At 56.9% G+C, this 24,521-nt stretch overlaps 1 protein-coding gene across 1 annotated transcript; it reads left to right on the forward strand.

Annotated features, from left to right (window-relative positions):
• Positions 1–7,508: 7,508 nt before the first annotated feature.
• On the forward strand, positions 7,509–24,494 carry LOC101932496 (latent-transforming growth factor beta-binding protein 4). The gene is made up of 11 exons (XM_065576461.1): positions 7,509–7,744; positions 15,443–15,493; positions 15,752–15,895; positions 16,716–16,859; positions 17,804–17,941; positions 19,220–19,366; positions 19,539–19,676; positions 20,101–20,247; positions 23,066–23,212; positions 23,385–23,522; positions 24,241–24,494. Exons 1-11 carry the CDS (start codon positions 7,714–7,716, stop codon positions 24,492–24,494), a joined length of 1,479 nt encoding a protein of 492 aa, XP_065432533.1. The 5' UTR covers positions 7,509–7,713.
• The last annotated feature ends 27 nt before the right edge of the window (positions 24,495–24,521 follow it).

Consider the following 24,521-nt stretch of genomic DNA (forward strand, 5'->3'; position numbering starts at 1 on the left):
GAACCCTTTTCTCTCCAGTCCATGATCCGACTGCCCCATCAGGCACAGGTGTATGGAGCCCAGAGGGCTGCTACCACGGGAATGGGTAGGAGGTTGTCCCCTGGGGAGGGAGGATCCCTTGCCGACTGCCACCTTTATATTCCTTCCAGCATAGGCAGAACCCAGCTGGCACCAGGCTCATGGGATTGCCATTAACCCTTTACTAAACTGGTCAGCAGGGTGAGGCAAGGCATGAGGGGGAGCGACTTATGAGCCAGGAACAGAGCCCAGGAATCCTGACAGCCACGCCCCTCTTCCAACCACCAGACCACACTTCCTCCCAGCACTGGGGTTAGATCCAGCAGTCCTGACTTTCAGCCCTTCGCTCTAAAGCGCTAAATTAAACCAGCATTAGAACCTGGGAGTCTTGACGTTCAGAGCCCCTCTGCTCTAACCACCAGGCCTGACTCCCCTCCCTGAGCTGGGAGGAGAACTCAGGAGTCCTGACTCCCATTCTCCCACCATGCTTTAGCGTAAGGGTTCTCAACCTTTTTTGGCTGGCTCCCCCCCCCCAAAAAATATTTAAGGCTGTGATGCACCCCCCCAAAAATGATGACCCCCCCCCGCCCCCATACCATGCCACCCTTACTTCTGGGCTGTTGCTGGAGGCAGCGCTGCCTTCAGAGCTGGACGCCTGGCCAGCAGCCGCTGCTCTCCGGCCACCCAGCTTTGAAGGGCTCGGGCTGTCAGCCCTGCACAAGGCGGACAGCCAGAGCCCCGGCGTGCATGGGGGCTTGCAGCCTGCGACCCCCCCCAATCACCTTGTGACCCCCAGTTTGAGAACCCCAGCAGCATCTAGACCCCACTCCCCTCCCAGAAGAGGGAAGAGAACCCAGGAGTCCTGAATCCCATTCTCCTCTAACTCATGAGCCCCCCTTTTATCCCCCAGAGCTGGGAACGGAACTTAATGAAGGTGAAAAGGAGGCGGTTGTACGTTCCCCTCCTGTTTGTCCGCGGCTCGCTTCACTCATCCATTCCATTTCATTGCATTAAACCCCAGGCCACTCAGGGTTTCCTCCCTTCTGCTCCACTAGCTCTGTGGTGGATTGTCCATAGGGTAGATCCTGGCACATGGACACCCTGTAGCATCAATTCCCAGCCACGCCAGGCCCGGTTCTGCGCTAGCATCCAAAGTAGCTACCCCTAGATGGCGCTGGTACCGCCAAGTGATGTGGTGGTGGTGAGGATAATGTGGGTCTCTCAGGAAACTGAGGCACAGAGCAGGGAAGCAGCTTGCCCCACCTCACCCAGCAGCAGAGACAGGCACAGAAGCCAAGTTGTGGGCGTGGCAGGTCAGTGCGTTGCCCGCTAGGCCCCACAAACACACAACACAGGGAAATGCGGCCTAGGCCCAGTGGCCATGGGGGTTGGGAAGAGATAAAAGTGGGGTGGGAGAGTGTTGGGAACAGAGCCAGAATACAGGACAGCATTTCGCTGAGCTGCTGGTAAGTTCAACCTGGCTCAGCATTTCCCCCGGGTCTTGAGTTTGTGCAATATTCCAGGAAACCCAAGGAAAACGGAAGCGCTGGGTTTCAAGCAGAACTCTGTGGCCTCGGGGTGTGTGTGTGTGTGTGCGTGCGGGCAGGCGGCATGGGACTTCGACCAAAGAAACCCGGGTTCTATTTCTCTGCTGCTAGGTGACCCTGGGCCAGTCCCGCCAGCTCCCCGAGCCTCAGTTTCCCCAAGTGTAAAATGGGGTGAGTGATACTCGTCTCCTTTGCCATGTGCTCTAAGCGCTCATTATTGTGCTGCACAAACACCTACTGAGACCCGGTCCCGACCCTGACGAGCTCCCAGACTAACCGGACTAGCCCAGAATGAGAGGGGGAAGATAAGGTACAGCGCGGGGCGGGGATTCAGCCAGCGTCACTAGCCAAGCCTGAAAGAGATCCCAGGTCTGCGGAGCGCGATGCTGTATCCATTGGACCACCCCGCCTGTTAATCGGAGAGGCTGGGCTGCCATTTATCCCTGCGGGAGTTGGCCAGGCGCCCTTTCCCGTCCCCCCTCAAACCCCCACATTGTGCCTTTGGGGCTTTACACAACGAAAATGACATTATCCAGCTGGACCCAGCTTGGTGCACGTTCACCAACGCGTGAAGCCCGGTACGTACCCCCGGCTGCTCTGGCGGCATCTAAACCAGAACACGGGGAGCACTAAGCGAGGGCTCACGTTATTTAAAGGGATAGTGCCCTATTCCTGTACACTGCCAGCCCCCGCCCCCCGCAGCCCTGCTCCCACCCGAGCCCTGTTCCCCAGGTGTAACATCCTGAGCAGATGTCTCCTTGGCCTGAAAACCAAAATGCTTAAAGAAGCCCCACCAGGCCAGAAAGGTCGTTCACCTCCTTGCCTCTCCCAGGGCTTCCTGCTCCCAGGCAGCCCATCTCTGAGGCTGGCATCTCCGAGGGAATGCTGGCACGGCGGTAGCAGGAATTCATATTAACCAGCATTGGTAACTCCTAGCATGCACATGGCACTTTTTATTTCAAAGGAAGTCAGCCTCAGCCCCCATTTTACAGATGGGGAAACTGAGGCACGGACATGCCAAAGGTCACGCAGCAGTGCCAGGAATAGAACCCAAGTCTCCTGAGGCTCGAGGCTGCGGTTGAGCCCACCACCCATCCTGCCTCTTGGGCAAGCCCCTTCCGTTCCCCTCCTCTGAGAGCGGCTCTGGGGAAACGCTCTGGCCGTGCCTGACTCAGCACTTTTCCCAAGTGAAACTCTCTATGTTTTGTCAGTTTCCCCAGTCGCATGGCACGAGCCGGCTTGTTGCTCCAGCAGTGACGTCATCCCGGTCCCCTCCCAGCTTTGCAGACGGAGCGGTCTCAGAATTGGTTCCCCCCTCCACGCTCCTGCGAATCTCAGGGCTCCTGGCGGAACAGCAGAGGAAAACTGGGACAACCGTGTGGCCCAGGGAAGCATGGAGGGCCCGACCCGGCTTCCAGATCTGAACCCCTCTGCAGGCCGGACAGCTGAGCCACTGGCGAGCGCCATCTACCTCGCTGCATGTATATCTCCATGGACTGCCTCCATCATCCTGTCACCTGCCCTCTTGCAGCGCCACAAAGCTTTCCTTGAGCTCTCCCTACACAGCACTCTGTCCAGCCCTCCCGGGCACGCAGAGCTCGCATCTCAGGCGTCATCTACGTGGGGAAATCCCCACATAGACTAGCCACATCGTAAGCAGCTGGGCACAGCGTCTACCGGTCTATGGGCTCTGCTGTTGAGAAAGCGGCTTCAGAAATAAGCCCCGATGATGAAAAACATCCTGGATGAAATATGACCACAGACTTCTGGGCTCCAACTCCACTCAGCCTCCCTTCCCAGGGCAGAAATCCACCCCCTGAGCACGTAGCTTTACGGCACCAGGATCTCCCGGCAGTATGCCCTCCCTTGTACATTATTATCCCTGTTTCCCTTAGCGCTGGCTACATCCACAAAACCTTCTCTTTACTCAGGCAAGAAAATACCCCCAGTAACACTACGTGGCAGTTACATTGGTGCGTCTTAGCCAAAGATATCAAAACGCTTTTCTTAAGTATCATTGCCCCATTTCACAGCTGGGGAAACTGAGGCACAGAGCGGAGGTGACTTGACCATATCACACAGCAAGTCAATGGCTGAGATGGGACTAGCAAGCAAACCACTGGATTCCCAGTCTAGGACTCAGACCTCTAGACCATGCTCTCAAAGTTAGGAACACGCCCCAAGAGACGTGCTCAGATAACTTGAGTATATTCCCAGAGCAGGGCTTCTGGGTTCGTTCCCTGAGTCCCAATCCTGTGCTCTCACCCCTAGGTAACACGCTCCTCCTAGAACTGGGAAGAGAGCCCAGGAGTCCTGACTCCCAGCCTCCCTCCCTGAGTTGAGGATAGAACTCAAGAGAAGAATGAAATGGAAAAACTCCAACTGACCCTTTTTCCACTGGACACTGCGGTTCCCTTGAAACGGAAACATTTGGATTCACCGAAATTTTGTCTTCGAATAAAAAGAAAAAAGTTCCGACAATGTCTCATTTTTAACATTTTCGGAGCGAAATGGTTCACGTTTTCTTTTCAAAATGACTTCGCTTTTTGAAATTTGTATTTTGTGTTACGGTGGGTGCGTGTTGTAACGCAAGATAACGTTGTTGAAGCAGCAATTGAAATGAAACACCTTTTTTCGAAATGAAACATTTCCATCGGCCCCAATATGATTTTTTCCCCCTGAAATTATTTTTTCCACAGAGAATTTTGAAAGTTTTGGGTTTCATTCGTAAGTGGAATGAAAACAAAGTTTGAAATCATGAACGTCCTTTGCCAGGAATCACAAGCTCTAGCTACTAGATAACACTGCCCTGGGAAGAGAACCCAGATGTCCAAATTCCAGCTTCCTGGTCTACCCATTAGCTCTTGAGCTAGGAAGAGACCCAGGAGTTCTGTCTCCTAGGCCCATACAAGGAGGATTGGGGCAAAAGAAATCTGATGAGGTTCAACAAGGACAAGTGCAGAGTCCTGCATTTAGGGTGGAAGAATCCCATGCACGGGTACAGGCTGGGGACCGCCCGGCTAAGCAGCAGTCCTGCAGAAAAGGACCTGGGGATTACAGTGGACGAGAAGCTGGATATGAGTCAGCAGTGTGTCCTTGTTGCCAAAAACGCTAACGGCATGTTGGGCTGCATTAGTAGGAGCATTGCCAGCAGATCGAGGGAAGTGATTATTCCCTTCTATTCGGCACTGGTGAGGCCACATCTGGAGTATTGCATCCAGTTTTGGGCCCCACACTACAAGAAGGATGTGGACAAATTGGAGAGAGTCCAGCAGAGGGCAACGAAAATGATCAGGGGGCTGGGGCACATGACTTATGAGGAGAGGCTGAGGGTGTGACGGGTTCGGTCACAGAGACCCCCTTGGGACTGTCACCTGATGTGCTGAAGTTACCTCTGAGCCCGTTTTCCCTGCCAGCTTGGGACTCCAGAACCCTGCCTCGTTGAGCCAGACATGCTAGCCTGCTGCAACACAGACCCAGGGTCTGGTCCACGCCCCCAAAGCTGCAGACTTTAACTGAAAACAGCTTAGCAGGTTACCTGCCTCCAGCACCCAGACACCCAGTTCCCAATGGGATCCAAACCCCAAATAAATCCGTTTTACTCTGTATAAAGCATATACAGGATAAACTCATAAATTGTCCGCCCTCTATAACACTGATAGAGAGATATACAAAGCTGTTTGCTCCCCCAGGTATTAATCACTTACTCTGGGTTTATCAATCAGGGCAGGCTCCAGATACCAGCCGACCAAGCACGTGCTTGGGGAGGTACCTGGTAAGGGGTGGCCAATCTTGGGGTGGCAGGGGGTGCTCAGGGTTTTTGGTTTCGGCAGCTGGGCGTGCGGGGGGCGCTGGGGGGTGGGATTCAGCAGTGGCGCTCCGCGGGGGGGGGGTGGGGGTGGCACGGTGGGGCACTCCGTTGGGGGGGTGTGTGTTCAGCAGCACAGCTCAGCGGTGGGGGTGTTTGGTGGCGTGGCGCTTGGCGGGAGGTGTGTGGCGGTGGGGGGGTTAGGCAGCGTGGTGCTCGGCGGGGGGGTTCAGCAGCGCGGCGCGGTGCTCCGTGGGGGGGGTGTTCAGCGGCGCTCGGCAGGGGGGTTAGGCAGCGCGGCGCAGCGCTCCGCGGGGGGGGGGTGTTCGGCGGTGCTCTGCGGGGGGTTGGGGGGGTTCGGCGGCGCTCAGAGGGGGGGGTTCCGCAGCGCTTGGTGGGGGGGTTCGGCAGTGCTTGGCACAGGGGGGGTTGGCAGCACAGCGTTCGGTGGCGCTCTGCGGGGCGGGGGTGTTTGGCGGCGCTCCGCGGGGGGGGGTTAGGCGGTGCTCCGCAGGGGGCTGGTGGATTCGGCAGGGGGGTTCGGCGGCGCTCCGCGGAGGGCTGGGGGGTTCGGCGGTGCTCCGCAGAGGGCTGGGGGGTTCGGTGGCGCTCCATGGGGGGTGGGGTGTTCGGCGGTGCTCCGCGGAGGGCTGGGGGGTTCGGCGGCACTTCGCGGGGGGGGGTGTTCAGCTGCGCGGCGCTCCGTGAGGGGCTGGGGGGGTTCGGCGGGGGGGTTCGGCGGCGTGGTGCTCTGCGGGGGGGGGGGTGTCGCGGTGCTGAGGGTGTGTGTTATGGCAGCGCTATGGAGGGCAGCACTCTTTTTTTTTTGCTTGGGGCAGCAAAAGAGTTAGAGCCGGCCCTGTTATCAATAAACAAAAGTGATTTCATTGAGTATAAAAAGTAGGATTTCAAGTAATAACAGAGAGAACAAAGTAAGTCACCAACAAAATAAAGCAAAACCACGCAAGTCTAAGCCTAATACATTAAGAAACTGATTACTGGTAAAATCTCACCCTCAGAGATGTTCCAATAAGCTTCTTTTACAGACTAGATTCCTTCCTAGTCTGGGCCCAATCCTTTCCCCTGGTACAGCCCTTGTTAGTTCCAGCAGACATCTTAGGTGGAAAACGGGTGTTCTCATGACTGGAACCTCCTTTGTTCTGTTCCACCCCCTTATATATCTTTGGCACAAAGTGGAAATCTTTTGTCTTTCTGGGTCCCCACCCTTACTTCTAAATGGAAAAGCACCAGGTTTAAGATGGATTCCAGTATCATGTGACCTGGTCGCATGTCCTGTGAGACCTCATTCTTCATAACCCATGTCAGGTACACAGGAAGGCGTGCAGGTAAATAAACCCATTTAGAACCAATTGTCCTAGTCAATGGGAGCCATCAAGATTCTAAGCCACCATTAAAGGCCCACATAATTACAATAGGACCTCAGAGTTATACTTTATATTTCTAGTTTTAGATACAAGAATGACACATACATACACATAGGATGACCACACTCAGTAGACTATAAGCTTTGTTATGATACCTTACAAGAGACCTTTTGCATAAAGCATATTCTAGTTACATTATATTCACGCTCATAAGCGTATTTCCATAAAACACTATGGAGTGCAACATCACAGAGGGGAATGGGCTTATTTAGTCTGCAGAAGAGGACAGTGAGGGGGGATTTGATAGCTGCCTTCAACTACCTGAAGGGGGGTTCCAAAGAGGATGGAGCTCGGCTGTTCCCAGTGGTGGCAGATGACAGAACAAGGAGTAACGGTCTCAAGTTGCAATGAGGGAGGTCTAGGTTGGATATTAGGAAACACTATTTCATTAGGAGGGTGGTGAAGCACTGGAATGGGTTACTTAGGGAGGTGGTGGAATCTCCTTCCTTAGAGGTTTTTAAGGCCCGGCTTGACAAAGCCCTGGCTGGGATGATTTAGTTTGTGTTGGTCCTGCTTTGAGCACAGGGTTGGACTAGATGACCTCCTGAGGTCTCTTCCAACCCTAATCTTCTATGATTCTATGATAAGACCAACCTCCCCATCCCATGTCCCACTTTCAGTTCCTGAATAGATAAGATTGCAACTTCCCCTGTTGTTTCCTGTCCATTGCTGGGGTGTTATTTGGGTACTCTGGTAATAAACACGTAGTAGATGCCCAGAGACCGTCCTGAGCAGAGGAAGCAGAACTGTCCTAAGAACAGGAGCGCCGAGCTAAAGCCCTCTGAAAAGAAGCCCTAGTCAAAACTGTGTCACTCAGCAAACTTCCTCTGAGAAAGATCACAACGGGATAAAGTAGGGGCAGTTTCCTTGCCTGGTAAGAGAAGGCAGTGGCACAATGAGGAAGCAGCTTATCGCCCACCTTGTAGGTAAGTTGGCAAGGAATTGTGTTATTTTCTTCCAATGGGGGCTTGGCAAAGCCAAACTTAACTTAAGCTCTTTGGGGCAGGGACTGTCTTTTCGTTCTGTGTTTGTACAGCGCCTAGCACTGCAGGGGCCCAATCCAGAACTGAGGCTCGTGGGTGCAATCAATCCTTGTTACCGGTTGAGTTGAAACCTCATGGAAATTGATGTGTGAAGATAATTGTAAGAGACCTTGTAGGGGGCCCCACCTACAACAAGGCAGGATGGAAACTGCCCAGAAACTAGCACCGTGTGGGCAGAAGGTGCCACCTGGGTATTATTCTGACCAGGTGTGTGTGTGTGACTGTTAGGCATAGAGTTAATCTAGCGGCGGGGGGAGTGGCAGACAAGAAACCGGGGGAGACTCAGAGACAGAGGAAGAAAGCCAAACAGGAGCTTGTAGGCACGGTTTGAACAGGGCTGGATTCACTTCTTGTGGGCCCGGCGCCAGACATATTTGTGGGACCCCATTGGGGAAATAGGGCATGTGATGGGGGGCGGTCCGCAGAGTGAGGGGCTGGTTGGGGGCAATGAGATGCAGCGCAGTGGGACTGGCCCCCCTCAGCCCAGCACAAGGGCACTGTTTACAAACCCACCACTGCTAGACACACACTGGCCCGTTCAGCCCTGCACTGCCAGCGTGCCCCTTCCACACCGCCCCCCTTCCCAATGACCTGCCCTTATGCCAGCGCCTCCCCCACAGATCCGTATGTCCAGCGCCCCCTCACTCAGACACCTCCCCCGCGGATCCCTGTGCCCAGCGCCCCCTCGCCCAGACACCTCCCCCGCGGATCCCTGTGCCCAGCGCCCCCTCGCCCAGACACCTCCCCCGCGGATCCCTATGCCCAGCGCCCCCTCGCCCAGACACCTCCCCCGCGGATCCCTGTGCCCAGCGCCCCCTCGCCCAGACACCTCCCCCGCGGATCCCTGTGCCCAGCGCCCCCTCGCCCAGACACCTCCCCCGCGGATCCCTATGCCCAGCGCCCCCTCGCCCAGACACCTCCCCCGCGGATCCCTATGTCCAGCGCCCCCTCGCTCAGACACCTCCCCCGCGGATCCCTATGTCCAGCGCCCCCTCGCCCAGACACCTCCCCCGCGGATCCCTATGTCCAGCGCCCCCTCGCTCAGACACCTCCCCCGCGGATCCCTATGCCCAGCGCCCCCTCGCCCAGACACCTCCCCCGCGGATCCCTATGCCCAGCGCCCCCTCGCCCAGACACCTCCCCCGCGGATCCCTATGCCCAGCGCCCCCTCGCCCAGACACCTCCCCCGCAGATCCCTATGCTCAGCGCCCCCTCGCCCAGACACCTCCCCCGCAGATCCCTATGCCCAGCGCCCCCTCGCCCAGACACCTGCCCCGCAGATCCCTATGTCCAGTGCCCCCTCGCCCAGACACCTGCCCCGCAGATCCCTATGTCCAGCGCCCCTCGCCCAGACACCTCCCCCGCAGATCCCTGTGCCCAGCGCCCCCTCGCCCAGACACCTCCCCCGCGGATCCCTGTGCCCAGTGCCCCCGGACCCGCTATGCCCAGCAGCCCCTGCCCAGAGACCCCTCCCCCTGGCCCCCCACCACAAATGCTCAGCACCCTGCACACCATACCCCCTGCCCAGCCCCCCCCCCACAGATCCCCGACTGTCCAGCACCTGCTTCACAGTCCCACCATCACAGCTGGACAGCGCCCCATATTCCTGAGGGAATTCTGCGTCAAACTCTGTGCATAATATTTTAAAATTCTGCAAATTTTTCTACACAATAAATAAATGTGGAGGCTCCACCATGGCAGTGGGGAACACAGGCCACTGGCTGCATGGCGGTGGGAGCCTCCTCCGCCCCCCTGGGACAGGGACTTGGCAGTGAGACTGAACCTGACCCTGACCCAGCACAAGGGCCAGGCCTGCCACAGAACCACCCTGGGGCCCTGCCCCTTTTGCGCCAGGCACCCCAGATGTGGGCAGGGAGTCTCAGCCCGGCAGCAGGATCCGAGTGCAGAGGGATTTAGTGTGGGGGGATCCAGATGGGGGTAAGAGGGTTCTGTGGGGGGCAGTCTGGGTGCAGGCAGCTCACTGGGGGATCTGGATGCACAGGGAGGTGCCAGGTGCAGGGGCAATGGGAGTCCGCAGGGGGGACCAAGTGAAAGTGGTAGGAGCTCAGCAGGGTGGCGTGGGGGGTGTCTGGGTGCAGGGGAGGTGGGGTTCATTTGGGTGGGGGTCCAGGTGTACGTGGTTGGGGCTCAGTGGGGAGGGTGTCTGGGGGAGCTCATCGGGGTGGTACAGATGCAGGGGAGATGGGGCTTGTCAGGGTGAGGGTTTGATGGGCCTGCTTAACAGGGGAGCCCCAGCTGCTGCCAAGGGGATCCGCATGCTGGGTCCCCGCTTCCCCTATCCCCTTCTCTTCCCCATCCCATGCCCCTTTCCCACCACTCCATCTCTTCCCCATCCCTTCCAACCCCCTTCCTTCCCCCCCTGCCCCCACTTCCCCCATTCCCTTCTCTTCCCCATTGCTCCATCTCCTCCCCATCCCACCCCCTTCCTTCCCCCCTGCCCCCACTTCCCCCATTCCCTTCTCTTCCCCATTGCTCCATCTCCTCCCCATCCCTCCCCCTTCCTTCCCGCCTGCCCCCACTTCCCCCGTTCCCTTCTCTTCCCCACTGCTCCATCTCCTCCCCATCCCTCCCCCTTCCTTCCCACCTGCCCCCACTTCCCCCGTCCCCTTCTCTTCCCCACTGCTCCATCTCCTCCCCATCGCACCCCTTTCCTCCCCCCTTCCCCCACTATCTCCGTTCCCTTCTCTTCCCCACTGCTCCATCTCCTCTCCAGGCTTGGGGGGACGGGGGACGCGGGGAACCACCCCCCAGCATGACTCCGAGCCGGTGGAGCAGAGCGGAGCAGGCTGGGGACGGGTTGCTCCACTTCCTGCTTCCCGGTGATTGCAGGGTGGGACCGACCCCGCACTAACAGGGCGGCGGGAAATGGAGCGACCTGACCCCAGCCCACTCGGCTGTGCTCCCCTGACTCCCAGCCTTGGCACTGGGGGGGGGGCAGAGAGGGGGGAACTGCTCCCCAGCACTCACCAGCAGCGTGGAGGGGACTGGGGCCGGGTCGCTCCTCCACTTACCATCCTCGGGGGAAGGGCTGGAGTGGGGGTGGGGTGGAGCAGGGGCGGGGGCAGCTTTCCTGGCCGGCCCAGCCGGCTGGGGGATCGGGCTGGCCAGGCCAGGGCCCCTTCTGATTGTGGGCCTGGCGCCATGGTAAACCCGGTACTGGGGTATGGCCCAGGGAGAAGACCGGAGACAGCTTTTGAGTTTGGTGCTGGCTAAAGAGGCTTGGGACTGTAAGAAAAGAAGGTTTCAGAGTAGTAGCCGTGTTAGTCTGTATCAGCAAAAACAACGAGGAGTCCTTGTGGCACCTTAGAGACTAACACATTTATTTGGGCATAAGCTTTCGTGGGCTAAAACATCCGATGAAGTGGGTTTTAGCCCACGAAAGCTTATGCCGAAATACATTTGTTAGTCTCTAAGGTGCCACAAGGACTCCTGTTTTGTTTTTTGTTTTTTTAAGAAAAGAAGCTATCTCCGGTTTTTGGTCCCTCCTGCATTTGGAGAAGCAGGACTTGTAACTAAACCAGATTGGAACAAAGGAAATACCAGAGTCCAGCATCTGTTTCTGCTCCCAGGGCCCAGAACTTTGACCAGCCGCTCGGGTTGCAAAGGAGCAACAATAATTGTCATTGTGTTGGGATCTTTGAGGGGTCGTAGGGTCTTTCAGTGATGGGTGTTCAGCCCAGATCTGAGACTTTTCATATAAATGTTTATTTGATCAATGACCTGGAGAAACACGTAGAATCGTTACTGAGAAAGTCTGCAGAAGGCACGCAGATTGGGGAAGTGGTAATAAGGAAGAGGACGGGTCAGGGATACAGAGAAATCTGGATCCCTCGGTAAGCTGGGTGCAATCAAACAGAAAGTTGGCCATACTTACAGCATGGGGGGCTCCCTCCTGAGAAGCAGGGACTCAGACAGAGACTTGGGGGTCATGGTGGATAATCAGCTGAACGTGAGGTCTCAGTGTGACCCTGTGACTAAAAGGGCTAATGTGGTACTGGGATGCATGAACAGGGGAATCTCAAGTTGGAGAGAGAGGTTATTATTTTACTCTGTATTTGGCCCTGGTGTGACCCCTGCTGGAATTCTTTGTCCAGTTTTGGGGTCCACAATTCAAGAAGGGTGTTGAAAAAATTGGAGATGGTTCAGAGAAGAGCCATGAGACGATGAAAGGTTTGGAAAACTTGCCTTGTAGTGAAAGACTCAGGAGCTCGATCTATTTAGCTTAACAAAGAGAAGGTTAAAGGGTGACCTGATCCCAGTCTATAAGTACCTACATGGGAAATAAATATTTGAGCATGGGCTTTTCAGTCTAGCGGACAAATGTCTAACAAGATCCAGTGGCTGGAAGTTGAAGCTAGACAAATTCATCCTGGCAATAAGGTACACATTTTAACAGTGAGGGCAATTAACCAATGGGGCCACCTACCCAGGGTCATGGTGGATTCTCCAGCACTAGAAAGCTTTAAATCAAGGTTGGATGTTTTTCTAAAAGATCTGCTCAAACAAGAATTAATTCAGGGAAGTTCTATAGCACATATCACACAGGAAGTCAGACTAGATGTTCACAGTTGCCTCCAAATCTATGAATACACCAGTGGCTGGCCACGCTGGGTGTCCCTGGGGTGTTTTTATTATTAATCACAGATGGCTAATCATGAAGGATCCATTGGTGTTTGTAGAGTGTGGACTTGATTATTAGTGGTTTGTTATTAATTGTTGCACGTCGATTATGAATGATTGCTCGTGGGTGGCCGCAGGGCCGGCTCCAGCTTTTTCGCCGCCCCAAGTGGCGAAGAGAAAAAAAATAAAGCCGCGATTGGCGGCACTTCGGTGGCTGCTCTACCATGTTGCTTCATTCTTTGGTGGCAATTCGGCAGCCGGTCCTTCCCTTCGCGAGGGACTGAGGGACCCGCCGCTGAAGTCCCGGACGTGCCTCCCCTTTCCTCTGGCCGCCCCAAGCACCTGCTTCCTGTGCTGGTGCCTGGAGCCAGCCCTGGGTGGCTGTTGTTAATCGACACATTATTAAGGTTATTGTCATGGCCCTGGTATGTCACAGCTAGGTGCTGTGTGTAGCTAAATAGCAAAAGACACTTCCTGCCCTAAAATGCTTAGTCTCTTTAAGCCCTGATTAATCCCAGCATCGCCCTGCCTTTAACAGTTATGGGGGGCTGCTTGGGTGAAGATCATTGGAGGATCGGGGCCTTAGCTGAAGAAGAAGTGGGTAAAGGGAACTGAGCGGAAGGGTGGGGCAGGGGGACAAGGTAAGACTGGCACAAGCGGGAGGGGTTGTGTTCATGGCTTTCTAGGCGTAGGGGGTTTGTTTGTTAATGGGCACAAGCAAATCACCAGTCTCACCTGAGCACCTGCTGGGAGTGTCATCCGTCCTGGGTGCCGAGCGTAGCCAAGCAGGCGTTTGTGGATCACAGTAGCACCTGAGCGTCTTTGTTGAGCTGGGCCCCTGAGCCTTAACTGCAAGACCCCTGTTCGTCTCAGTGCCGCGACTGTAGACAGGCACCCGAGAGCCCACGAGCCCACAGAGCCTCGTGGTGACTTACGATGCTACTTGGAGCAGCCAGTTAATGAATGGAAGGTCGAGTCAGTGAGGCCGCCTCAGGACACAGGACTGGAAGGGACCTCCCAGGTCACCCAGTCCGGTCGGGGGCATAGCCAGAGGTGGGCTCCGCCCCACCCAGTTAGCACCTCGGCCCACCCAGATCTGAGCCTGCGAATGCAGAAGGTGAGAGCGGCATGGGTGTGGATTAGGAGCTCCTGGCTGAAGACTCTTGGCCTGTCTGAGGAACATCACGTGCAGCAGAGAGCGGTGCAGCCCGGCCAGCCTCTGCCCCCACACAGGTGCCAATTGGCCCTCCGGGTTAATCCGTGCCTGCCTGTGGGGTTGTGGGACTCGACCCACTCCACTGGCCAGCCCAGCCCCCGGCTCCCCGCACTCCCCCTTCCAATCCTGCCCCCAGCAATCAAATCTAACACGCAGTCACACAGTAACATGCAGCATAAAGGATTTGCTGTGACGTCAGACCTCTGGTCATTGCCCAGCCCCCACGAACGGGGGCCCACCCAATTTCCGCTCTGCGTTTTGTCTCCGCAAAGATTCGCTCCACAAAACCGAGGGTGGGGGAAGCAAGGGGGTGCCTGACACCCAGGTGTGAGAGAGGTCGGAGCTTTCCAAGCAAACAGGCCTAGATTCAAACTGTTTGTAGAAGATAAAGATGGGAGAGGGGAGAATTGGGGGGCGGCGGGGCCCAGCCTCACCTGAGACTGATCAGCTGGGGATCAGGTGTTTATAAAACCCAGCGAATGGTTCAGCTGGGGCGGGCTGGAGAATTGCAAGAAGCAGGAGGTCTGGGGGAAGTGATGGGAAGTCAAGGGAACCCCTTGGGTCAGGAGAAGGGATGGTTTGCAGTGGTCCAGTCCCTCGCTACCACACACAATCCTGCCATATATCCCTGTGTATAAATGTATCCAACTCCACCTTACACCCAGCTAGGCTGCAACAGAGGGTCCTGTGGCACCTTTAAGACTAACAGAAGTAGTTTGCCCCCACTAGTCCCATTGGGAGGCTGATCCAGAACCTCCCTCCTCTGCCAGTTAAAAAAACCTTCTTGTATTTTCTAGCCTGAAACTTCCAGCCCCCTTGTTGGATCCAAAATGGAAACGGCCTCGTGTAACCGGCCGCAGCGGGCTGGGCTGCAAATGCCAAGCTCCTCTGCTCGTATTGTGCCTGGCACGGCCCTTTGTTCCTTCGTAAGCGACTGGCGGGAGCTGGGGGAAATGAGGGGAAACCTCAAAAGAATCCCTCTGTGCGGGCGCAGCTCCAGTGCAAGTGACAGCAGGAATCTTCTACGGTTTCCACCTGCCTTCCCAGCTCCAGAGGGGGTTAGACCGAGCCGCCGGGCTTCTGGTTGTCCCAGCCAAGACGCGTTTCTGAACCTCTGGGGGCTCAGCTGTCCCTGGACTTGGTTAGCGCTCACCGCTTTCTAGCTTACAGAGAAATAGACAGATCGCCACGCAGTGGGGACACTGGGGCCGTGGGAGGAGTGAGTGCCTGAGAACTTCTCTCTCGTGAAGGGGCCCACAGAATGAGCTGATCTCGTGTATCCTTCCTTGGTGCCCACTCAGGCTAAACTCCTGCTGGGGGTGAGGGTCAGACCCTCAGCTGCTCACGGCAGTCAGGAGTGCCACGCTGATTTACCCCTCCTGGGGATTGGTTCCTGAGTTCAGTACCTGGGGATCTGGCCCGTTGAAAACGTGTTACTCTGATAGGTTACGTTCCGGTAGTGCTAAGGGGTCTCAGCCATGATCAGATGTGTGGACACCAAGGCTGATCTGAGAGTTTATAATCAAACTGGGAAAGCCGGATCCAGGGGAAACAGAGAGGAGGAGCGACTTGGCTGAGGTCAACCAACAGAGCCAGGAGTAGAACCAAACAACCACCCTCCCCCGAGACCTACTGCTCTACCCACTAGGCCACCCAGCCTCCTACAGGGTAACTGTATTAAAACCCAGCGTAATAACAATCCTTGATTGTTTCTCCTCTTTCAGGCTTTTGCTGGCTCGTCTGCTTCAAGGGGACTCAACATTTCTCCAGCGCTCGTAAGTTGATGCCTAGATCCGAACCCCGGTGTGTCCTGCAGCTGGAGGGGGGCTTTGAACGGGCAAAGAACTTTCCATCCCATTTCCTCCTCCCCTTTCCCCACGTTTCTGTGTATTTTTCCTCTTTCTTCTTTTTCATTCCCTTCTGCTCTCTTGCGCTGTGTCCCCGCTTGCCACAAAGCCACCTTCTCCGCTGGCAGCTAAACAGGGCTGCGTTTTAATTCAATGTCCAGCCCTGGTTCCTTCTTCATTTCCCAGTGAACAGGTGCGACGATCCAATGCTGTGCCCTGATCACGCAACGTGCACCAACGCTGTCCAGGGCTACTACTGCACCTGCCGACCTGGGTTCGTATCCACTTCGGGGGCCATGAAGTTCACCGACCCAGCCGTCCGTTGCCACGGTGAGTGTGAGCCCTGGAGCTAAGGGAGGGGGAGCTCTGTACTGGGGACACTTCCATGGAGTCACTGTGGAGCGTGCGATGAAGATAATACATCAGGTACTAGAGAAAAGAGGACTGGGAAGTGTGATGCGGTGACTAAGAGAGCCAGGCCAGGCCAATATGTGGCGATGGAGATTTAACGACTTGGCTTCCTGCAATCTGGCCATCAGCAACCCCAGGAATGGCCCGTCACACTGGAAAGCAGCAATGGAAGTTAGAGACGGTGCAAACTGCACAAAGCCGGGGGTGGGGAAGCTGAGCAACCCGGACTGCTGCTAACTGGGACTGGACAGGGGATGGATCCCTCGATCCCTGCCCTGTTCTCTTCATTCCCTCTGAAGCGCCTGGCACCGGCCACTGTTGGAAGACAGGGTCCTGGGCTAGATGGACCATTGGTCTGACCCAGTGTGGCCGTTCTTGTGGTCTTAATCCAAGGTGTAAGAAGAGTTGTCTCCACCCTCACCCTGATTTAAATCAAATCCACCCTGGAGGGGGGATCGGGCATGGGGAGGAGACTGGGACTGGCTGGGCAAGGAGATGGGCTTTTCCTTTCCTGGCTTCAGGGGAGGGGGCTGGAGGCCTTTTCTTGCTTCTTCACCTGATGCCTTCAGAAGAGAGTCCAGCTGCCTTGATCCTACCTCCCCACCCACCTATTCTTCTAGGCCCACTCTTCCTCACTTGCTGGGAGGCTTAACGAAGGAATATGAAGCACACTGAAGATATAAGACAAAAGGGGCAAAGGCTTATTAATTAATTTAATTGTTTCTTCTTCATTTCCCAGCTGACAGGTGCGTGGATTCATCTCTCTGTCCTGCTTATGCAACCTGTGACAACGTCCCCGGGAGCTACCAGTGCACCTGCAAACGTGGGTTTGCATCTAGCTCTGGGGAGCAGCACTTCACTGATGGAACAGTGAAGTGCAACGGTGAGTGTGAGCTCCTGAACCCAGCTAGGAGAAGGGGAGCCATGTAGTGTAGGGCCACTGCTATGTAGCTTGCACTAGTGTCACCGGGAGTGGCACTTCCACTTGCAGTGAAGGTTCGGTATTGAGTACTTCGCTGACTGGAAAGCGTGATGCAGTGACTAAGAGGGATATATGTGGCCAAGGAGATTTAGTGACTTGGCTTCCCCCGCCTGTCAATCTGTCCCTCCCCAAACCACGGGACAGCCAATCAAATGGAAAAGCCATAGTGCAGTTTGCACACAGCCTTGGAGCAAGGCAGGGTGGCATGGGGATGGGTGGCTGAATTCCTCCCAGAGCAGCCCAGGGTGTAGAAAAAGTCCCCTCCAGCCCTGATTCCATTCCTTGTATGGAGGGGAGGAACATATTATGGCCCCGCCTCCTTCCCACCCACTTTTGGGACAGCATGATCCACCAGGAGGAATATGGCGGAAAGCGTGATCCTGGCGGAGGCCTGGTGGGAGGTTCCTTGTGGGCTCCCTCCTCCTGTGCACCCATTTCAGGGACACTCACAATACAGCCCCTAAAATGGATAAAAGAAAATGGGTTTTTTTACATGCTGCAGTATTAACCTGTAGAACTCCCTGCCACAGTATCCCATGGAGGCTGCAAATTGATCAGGTTTCGAAGACGGATTAGACTTTGATATACATAATGAGAACATCTGAAATGATCGTCAGAAGCATCTAGTACCAGCCACTGTTGAAAGCAGGATTCTGGGCTAGATGGGTCACTGGTCTGAGCCAGCTCTGGCCCAGAGCAGAGCGATGGATCCAAAAGGCCCCTGAGGCTGGTGGAAAGACTCTCCCTGACTCCAATGGGCTTTGGATGAGGGTGTGGGCGGCCCGCGGCAGTAAAACCCTGGGGTTCTAGCATCACGCAGGCCCAACCTGGATTCCCTCCCCTAGATATTGACGAATGCTCCCGGGACCCATCGCCCTGCGGCCCCAGCTCCATCTGCACCAACACACGGGGCAGTTACACCTGCAAGTGTCCCCCGGGCTATCTGCGCGGCAGCCGGCCTGGCATCCCGTTCAGCTGCACAGGTGAGCGTCCCGTGCGGGGGCTGTGGGTGGAGCTCTGGGGGTGGGAGGCTGAGGCTGGATCTCCGGTCGTCCCACAGATGGAGCCAGTCCACAGTGGGTGCAGGAACTGACCCGTGTGCATCAGCCCGGCAACCGGCTGTGACCAGATACTCAAGTGGGAGATCCAGGTTCCCGTCCCCTGGTTGCAATGACGGTGTTACCAAACCAGACTCCTCCTCCCTGCTCCAACTACCAAACCCCACTCTCCTCCCAAAGCCGAGAAGAGAACCCAGGCATCCTGGCTCCCGCTTCTCAGGCTACTCAGTGGTGAGCTGGAGCCGGTTCGCAAGAACCGGTTGTTAAATTTAGAAGCCGGTGTAGAACCAGTCGTTAAAGGGGCCGGCGGGTGGGCAAACTATGGTCCGCAGGCCACATCCGGCCCACGGGACCGTCCTGTCCGGCCCACCTGAGCTCCCAGCTGGGGAGCTCCCTCGGCCCCTCCCCTGCTTCCCCCCCCTCGCAGAGCCCCAGTGCATTGAGCAGCATGGTAAGGGGGCCGGGGCTGGGAGGAGGGGTTGGATAAGGGGCAGGGAGCGGTTGGTGGGGGCGGAGGTTCTGGGGAGGCGGTCAGGGGACAGGGAATGGGGGCGGGTTGGGTAGGTGTGGGAGTTCCGGGGGTTTGTCGGGGTGGTGGTGGATGGGGTCGAGGCAGTCAGAGAACAGGGAACGGGGCGAGTTGGGTAGGGGGTGGGGGTCCTGTGGGGCAGTTAGGGTGGGGGGGTTTCAGGAGGGGGTGGTCAGGGAACAAGGAGCGGGCGGGGGGTTGATGGGTTGCGGGTTCTGAGGGGGGCAGTCGGGAGCAGGACGTGAGTTGGGGTCGGATGGGTGCGGGGGGGGGGGGGGGAAGACTGGAACGTGGGGCTTGTACTCACCGCACGGTTCCCTACCGGATCTTCAGCGGAATTCGGCGACGGGGGGGGGGGGGGGGGGTCTTCACTCGCTCCAGGTGAAGGACCCGCTGCCGAAATGCCGCTGAAAACCCAGAGCGAGTAAAGACCCCCCCGCCGCTGCGAAAGTGCCGCTGAGGACCCGGTAGGGAACCGGTTATTAGGATTGTGGGAGCTCATCACTGATGCCACTAGAACCCGCTACCTTTTGGGACTGGCCAGCATTTTGCAAACCTGTTGGGAACCATATTCCTGGCATGATGCCCCCTCCAATGCCAGGTGCTGGGACCTGCCGTCTCCCCACCCCTCCTCCCATCAAGGGAAGGCTCCATTGCTCCTTCCCCCGTCACAGATATCGACGAGTGTCTGGATGTGGCGTCATGCCCTGCGTACGCCACCTGCACCAACACGCCAGGAAGCCACTACTGCACCTGCAATCCCGGCTTTGCATCCAGTTCTGGGGAGCAGCGCTTCACTGACCCAGCAGCGCAGTGCAACGGTGAGTGCTGGTTCTGGCCCAGAGCAGAGTGATTGATCCAAAAGGCCCCTGAGGCCGGTGGAAAGACTCTCCCTGACTCCAATGGGCTTTGGATGAGGGTGTGGGCGGCCCCTGGCAGTAAATCCCTGGGGTTCTAGCATCACGCAGGTCCAACCTGGATTCCCTCCCCTAGATATTGACGAATGCTCCCGGGACCCATCGCCCTGCGGCCCCAGCTCCATCTGCACCAACACACGGGGCAGTTACACCTGCACGTGTCCCCCAGGCTACCTCCCCCGCAGCCAGCCTGGCATCCCGTTCAGCTGCACAGGTGAGCGTCCCGGGCGGGGGCTGTGGGTGGAGCTCTGGGGTGGGAGGCTGAGGCCGGCTCTCCGGTCGTCCCGCAGACGAGAGCGAGGGTCTGAGCGGCTCTGCCTGCCCAGCCTGGTGTGCGACTGTCTCCAGAGCCCCGGGGAGTGGGGCGAGCTGGCTGTGTCTTCACGGCTGGCTCCACAGTGTTGCTCAGTGGGTCGGGCAACTGCCTGGGAATGAGGAGATGGGAGTTCCAGTCCCAGCCCTACTGCTGACTTCCTGAGTCTCTGCCCCTCTCCTGGCCTCTGCCCCCTTCACACTTTGTCTTGTTGGACTGTAAGTTCGCAGTGTGTCTGTGCAGCGCCTAGCTCAGCGGGGCCTCTAGGTGTTACCGTAATGCATGTAATAAACACACAGACTAATTCCAAGTCATCTCCTGGCAGATGTGGATGAATGTGCCCCAAACCCTGCAATCTGTGGGCCCAATGCCACCTGCATCAACACACCTGGGAGCTACACCTGCCAGTGCTCACCAGGGCACCTTCCCTCCACGCCAGGGCCTTGGGTACCTGGAACAACCCGCTGCACAGGTGACCATGCAAGCAACCTTCCCCGGCCTTGTGACAGATTTTCGTTACCAATCTGCCTGGGCCACAGTTGATCAGGCTGGGGCCACAGGATCTATTTTGGGGAGGAGATAACAAGGCACACCAGATGTCTACATTTTAAAACTTTATTGATAAAATAATCAAATAACAGCAGAGAGTGCTGGGAACGCTCCCATGTCACTCAGGGGAAGAAAGAAAGTGTTAGTGCCCCAAGCCCTAACCCACTTTCGTACTCACACACGCACGACCCAGAGTGGCCAAGTCTGGGTGTAATGTCAGAAGAAGAATTGGGCGTGCGTGGGGGGGGGGGTAAGCGGACCGGAGTGCTGGGCCCAGGCCATCCAAGGATCTGCTGTGCTCTCTGAGTTGCTTCAGCTCTCAGGAGGGTTTTTAAGTCCTGGGCTCCTTGGGGTGGGGGTGGGGGTTTTGTTCAGGGCCCTCTGTTTCTGGTGCTCTTTGTACCAGTCCAAAGAGGCTTGCTGCGGCCTTCCCGGTTTCCCAAAACATCCCGGCTCCAGAGACTGTTTTCCCTTCTGTTGGCCTTTGCTGTTGCCGTTTCATTCGCTCTCACTGTTCTCGCTGTTGTCCCTGCAGCTCTGTGTCTCATTCGCTCTCGCTGTTGTCTCTGCAGCTCTGCTCAACTTAGTTCTTCTGTTCTCTAGGGTTACCATATCTCATAAATAAAAAAAGAGGACCCTCCACGGGCCATGGCCCCGCCCATTTCCCCACCCCTAGCCCCGCCCCAACTCCGCCCCTTCCCCCACCCTAACTCCGCCCCCTCCTCCCTCCCACTCCCAGCCAGGGGGAAAGGGCTGCCCCAGTGCTACCAGCATCACGGTTTCCCGGGCAGCCCCCAGACCCTGCGCCCCCAGCCGGCGCTTCCCCAGCGCAGCTGGTGCCCGGGAGGGGAAGCACCCAGCCGGGGGCGCAGGGTCTGGAGGCTGCCCAGCAAACCGTGAAGCCGGTAGCGCTCGGGCTTTGGGCAGCCCCTATGCCTCCGGACCCTGCGCCCCCAGCCGGGCACTTCCCCTCCGGGGCTCCGGTGGCTCTGCGTAACTTACACTGTATAAGTTACACAGAGCCAAAGAGGAGCAGAGCCTCCGCAGCTGGAGGCTCTGCTCCTCTTAGGCTCTAAGAGCCGGGCTGCCCCAGCGCTACCGGCTTCGGGCAGCCCCCGTGCCTCCGGACCCTGTGCCCCCAGCCGGGCACTTCCCCTCCTGGGCTCCAGCGGCGCAGGGTCTGGAGGCATGGGGCTGCCCGAAGCCGGTAGCGTTCAGGCAGCCCGGCTCTTAAACAGAGCCGCCATTTTCCCGGACATGTTCGGCTTTTTGGCAATTCCCCCCGGACGGGGGTTTGACTGCCTAAAAGCCGGACATGTCCGGGAAAAAGAGGACGTATGGTAACCCTATGTTCTCACAACTGGGCAGCTGCTGATTTCTCGAGCCCATGACCTTAGGCCGGGGCCAGCGTCTTATTCTCGCACAGAGCTAGCTGAGGTGCCGAGTTAACCCGTTCTCTGCTCTCTTCCTGTTCCTCCTCTTGGCCTTTCACGACCTGCAAAGGAATCTTCCACTCCCCGCTCACACACCTTCGACCCTCTCCAAAATGCTTTGCGATGCTAGCAACAGCGTTAGCAATATCCAATGCTGATCTGCCCTCCTAGGGGGCTCCCTGAGGGAGGGGGCCTTGGGCTGTGACAGCTTCTCACCATAGCCCTGGCCCATGAGAAGGACAAAATCTGAGCCCCCAGCCTGGTTTTAAACAATTTCTCTGCCCAGTAAGGGTGATGCTCACTAGGGGAACACAGATATTCCTGGGCCAGAGAGTGACTGTACAGTTCACAGGTGACTGCTAAACTGTATTATAATAAAAAGAACAGGAGTACTTGTGGCACCTTAGCGACTAACAAATTTATTAGAGCATAAGCTTTCGTGCAGTACAGCCCACTTGCTTATGCTCTAATAAATTTGTTAGTCGCTAAGGTGCCACAAGTACTCCTGTTCTTTTTGCGGATACAGACTAACACGGCTGCTACTCTGAAACCTGTATTATAATGTTCAGCCACCAGGTGGCACCATGCGTAACATACTTGCCCTGAGGCTGTACCAGGTGTAGCCGGCTGTGTATGAAAGCACCAAAGGGAACACAGCTCTGGTCTCTCTCTCTGGGATGGAGCCAGTCCACAGTGGGTGCAGGAACTGACCCGTGTGCATCAGCCCAGCAACCGGCTGTGACCAGATACTCAAGTGGGAGACCCAGGTTCCCGTCCCCTGGTTGCAATGACCGTGTTACCCAACCGGAGAGCTTGAGGGATACCAGCCTTGCAGCCTAGTGGTTAGGGCTCTCTCCGGGGCGATGGGGCGACCCAGGGTCCTACATCAGGCAGAGGGGGGAAATTGACCCTTCGTGTCCCGTATCTCAGGTGAGCGCGTTACCCACTGGGCTCTCGGTTCCAAGGGGTTTTGGGGGAGGCGGCACCACCCCCGCTCCACTTTTCCTTGGAAAAGGGTGACCAGGCTCCTGGATGTGAATCCTGACTCCTCCTCCCTCAACACCTCCCTGCTCCAACTACCAAACTTCACTCTCCTCCCAAAGCTGAGAAGAGAACCCAGGCATCCTGGCTCCCGCTTCTCAGGCCACTAGCACCCGCTGCCTCTTGGGACAGGGCAGCATTTTGCAAACCTGTTGGGAACCATATTCCTGGCATGGTGCCCCCTCCAATGCCAGGTGCTGGGACCTGCCATCTCCCCACCCCTCCTCCCATCAAGGGAAGGCTCCATTGCTCCTTCCCCCGTCACAGATATCGACGAGTGTCTGGATGTGGGGTCATGCCCTGCGTACGCCACCTGCACCAACACGCCAGGAAGCCACTACTGCACCTGCAATCCTGGCTTTGCATCCAGTTCTGGGGAGCAGCGCTTCACTGACCCAGCAGCGCAGTGCAACGGTGAGTGCTGGTTCTGGCCCAGAGCAGAGCGATGGATCCAAAAGGCTCCTGAGGCTGGTGGAAAGACTCTCCCTGACTCCAATGGGCTTTGGATGAGGGTGTGGGCGGCCTGTGGCAGTAAATCCCTGGGGTTCTAGCATCACGCAGGCCCAACCTGGATTCCCTCCCCTAGATATTGACGAATGCTCCCGGGACCCATCGCCCTGCGGCCCCAGCTCCATCTGCACCAACACACGGGGCAATTACACCTGCAAGTGTCGTCCAGGCTACCTCCCCCGCAGCCAGCCTGGCATCCCGTTCAGCTGCACAGGTGAGCATCCCGTGCGGGGGCTGTGGGTGGAGCTCTGGGGTGGGAGGCTGAGGCCGGCTCTCCGGTCGTCCCGCAGACGAGAGCGAGGGTCTGAGCGGCTCTGCCTGCCCAGCCTGGAGTGCGACTGTCTCCAGAGCCCCGGGGAGTGGGGCGAGCTGGCTGTGTCTTCACGGCTGGCTCCACAGTGTTGCTCAGTGGGTCGGGCGACTGCCTGGGAATGAGGAGACGGGAGTTCCAGTCCCAGCCCTGCTCCTGACTTCCTGAGTCTCTGCCCCTCTCCTGGTCTTCTTCACACAGCACATAGTCAACCTGTAGGACTCCTTGCCTGAGGAGGTTGTGAAGTCTAGGACTATAAGAGGATTTAAAAGAGAACTAGATAAATTCATGGAGGTTAAGTCCATTAATGGCTATTAGCCAGGATGGATAAGGAATGGTGTCCCTAGCCTCTGTTTGTCAGAGGGTGGAGATGGATGGCAGGAGAGAGATCACTTGATCATTACCTGTTAGGTTCACTCCCTCTGGGGCACCTGGCATTGGCCACTGTCAGGATACTGGGCTGGATGGACCTTTGGTCTGACCCAGTACGGCCGTTCTTATGTTCTTGTTTGACTGCAAGTTTGCACTGTGTCTGTGCAGCACCTAGCTCAGCGGGGCCTCTAGGTGTTACCGTAATGCATGTAATAAACACACCGACTAATTCCAAGTCCTCTCCTGGCAGATGTGGATGAATGTGCCCCAAACCCTGCAATCTGTGGGCCCAATGCCACCTGCCTCAACACACCTGGGAGCTACACCTGCCAGTGCTCACCAGGGCACCGTCCCTCCATGCCAGGGCCTTGGGTACCCGGCACAACCCGCTGCACAGGTGACCATGCAAGCGATCTTCCCCGGCCTCTCACCGTAGCTCTTACCCCCGAGAAGGACAAAATTCAAGCTCCCAGCCTGGTGTTAAACAGTTTCTCTGCCCAGTAAGGGTGGGGTTCACTCGGGGGACATAGA

This window comes from Chrysemys picta, chromosome 22 (genome assembly GCF_011386835.1).
Source record: "Chrysemys picta bellii isolate R12L10 chromosome 22, ASM1138683v2, whole genome shotgun sequence".
In the NCBI taxonomy this organism is placed as follows: domain Eukaryota; kingdom Metazoa; phylum Chordata; order Testudines; family Emydidae; genus Chrysemys; species Chrysemys picta.

Excerpts from the sequence above, each read along its gene's own strand:
- LOC101932496 (XM_065576461.1), top strand. The coding sequence starts at position 7,714 with ATGAGGAAGCAGCTTATCGCCCACCTTGTAG. Across the intron at positions 16,860-17,803 it reads TGGAACAGTGAAGTGCAACG|ATATTGACGAATGCTCCCGG; the intron begins GTGAGTGTGAGC and ends TCCCTCCCCTAG. Across the intron at positions 19,367-19,538 it reads CCCAGCAGCGCAGTGCAACG|ATATTGACGAATGCTCCCGG; the intron begins GTGAGTGCTGGT and ends TCCCTCCCCTAG.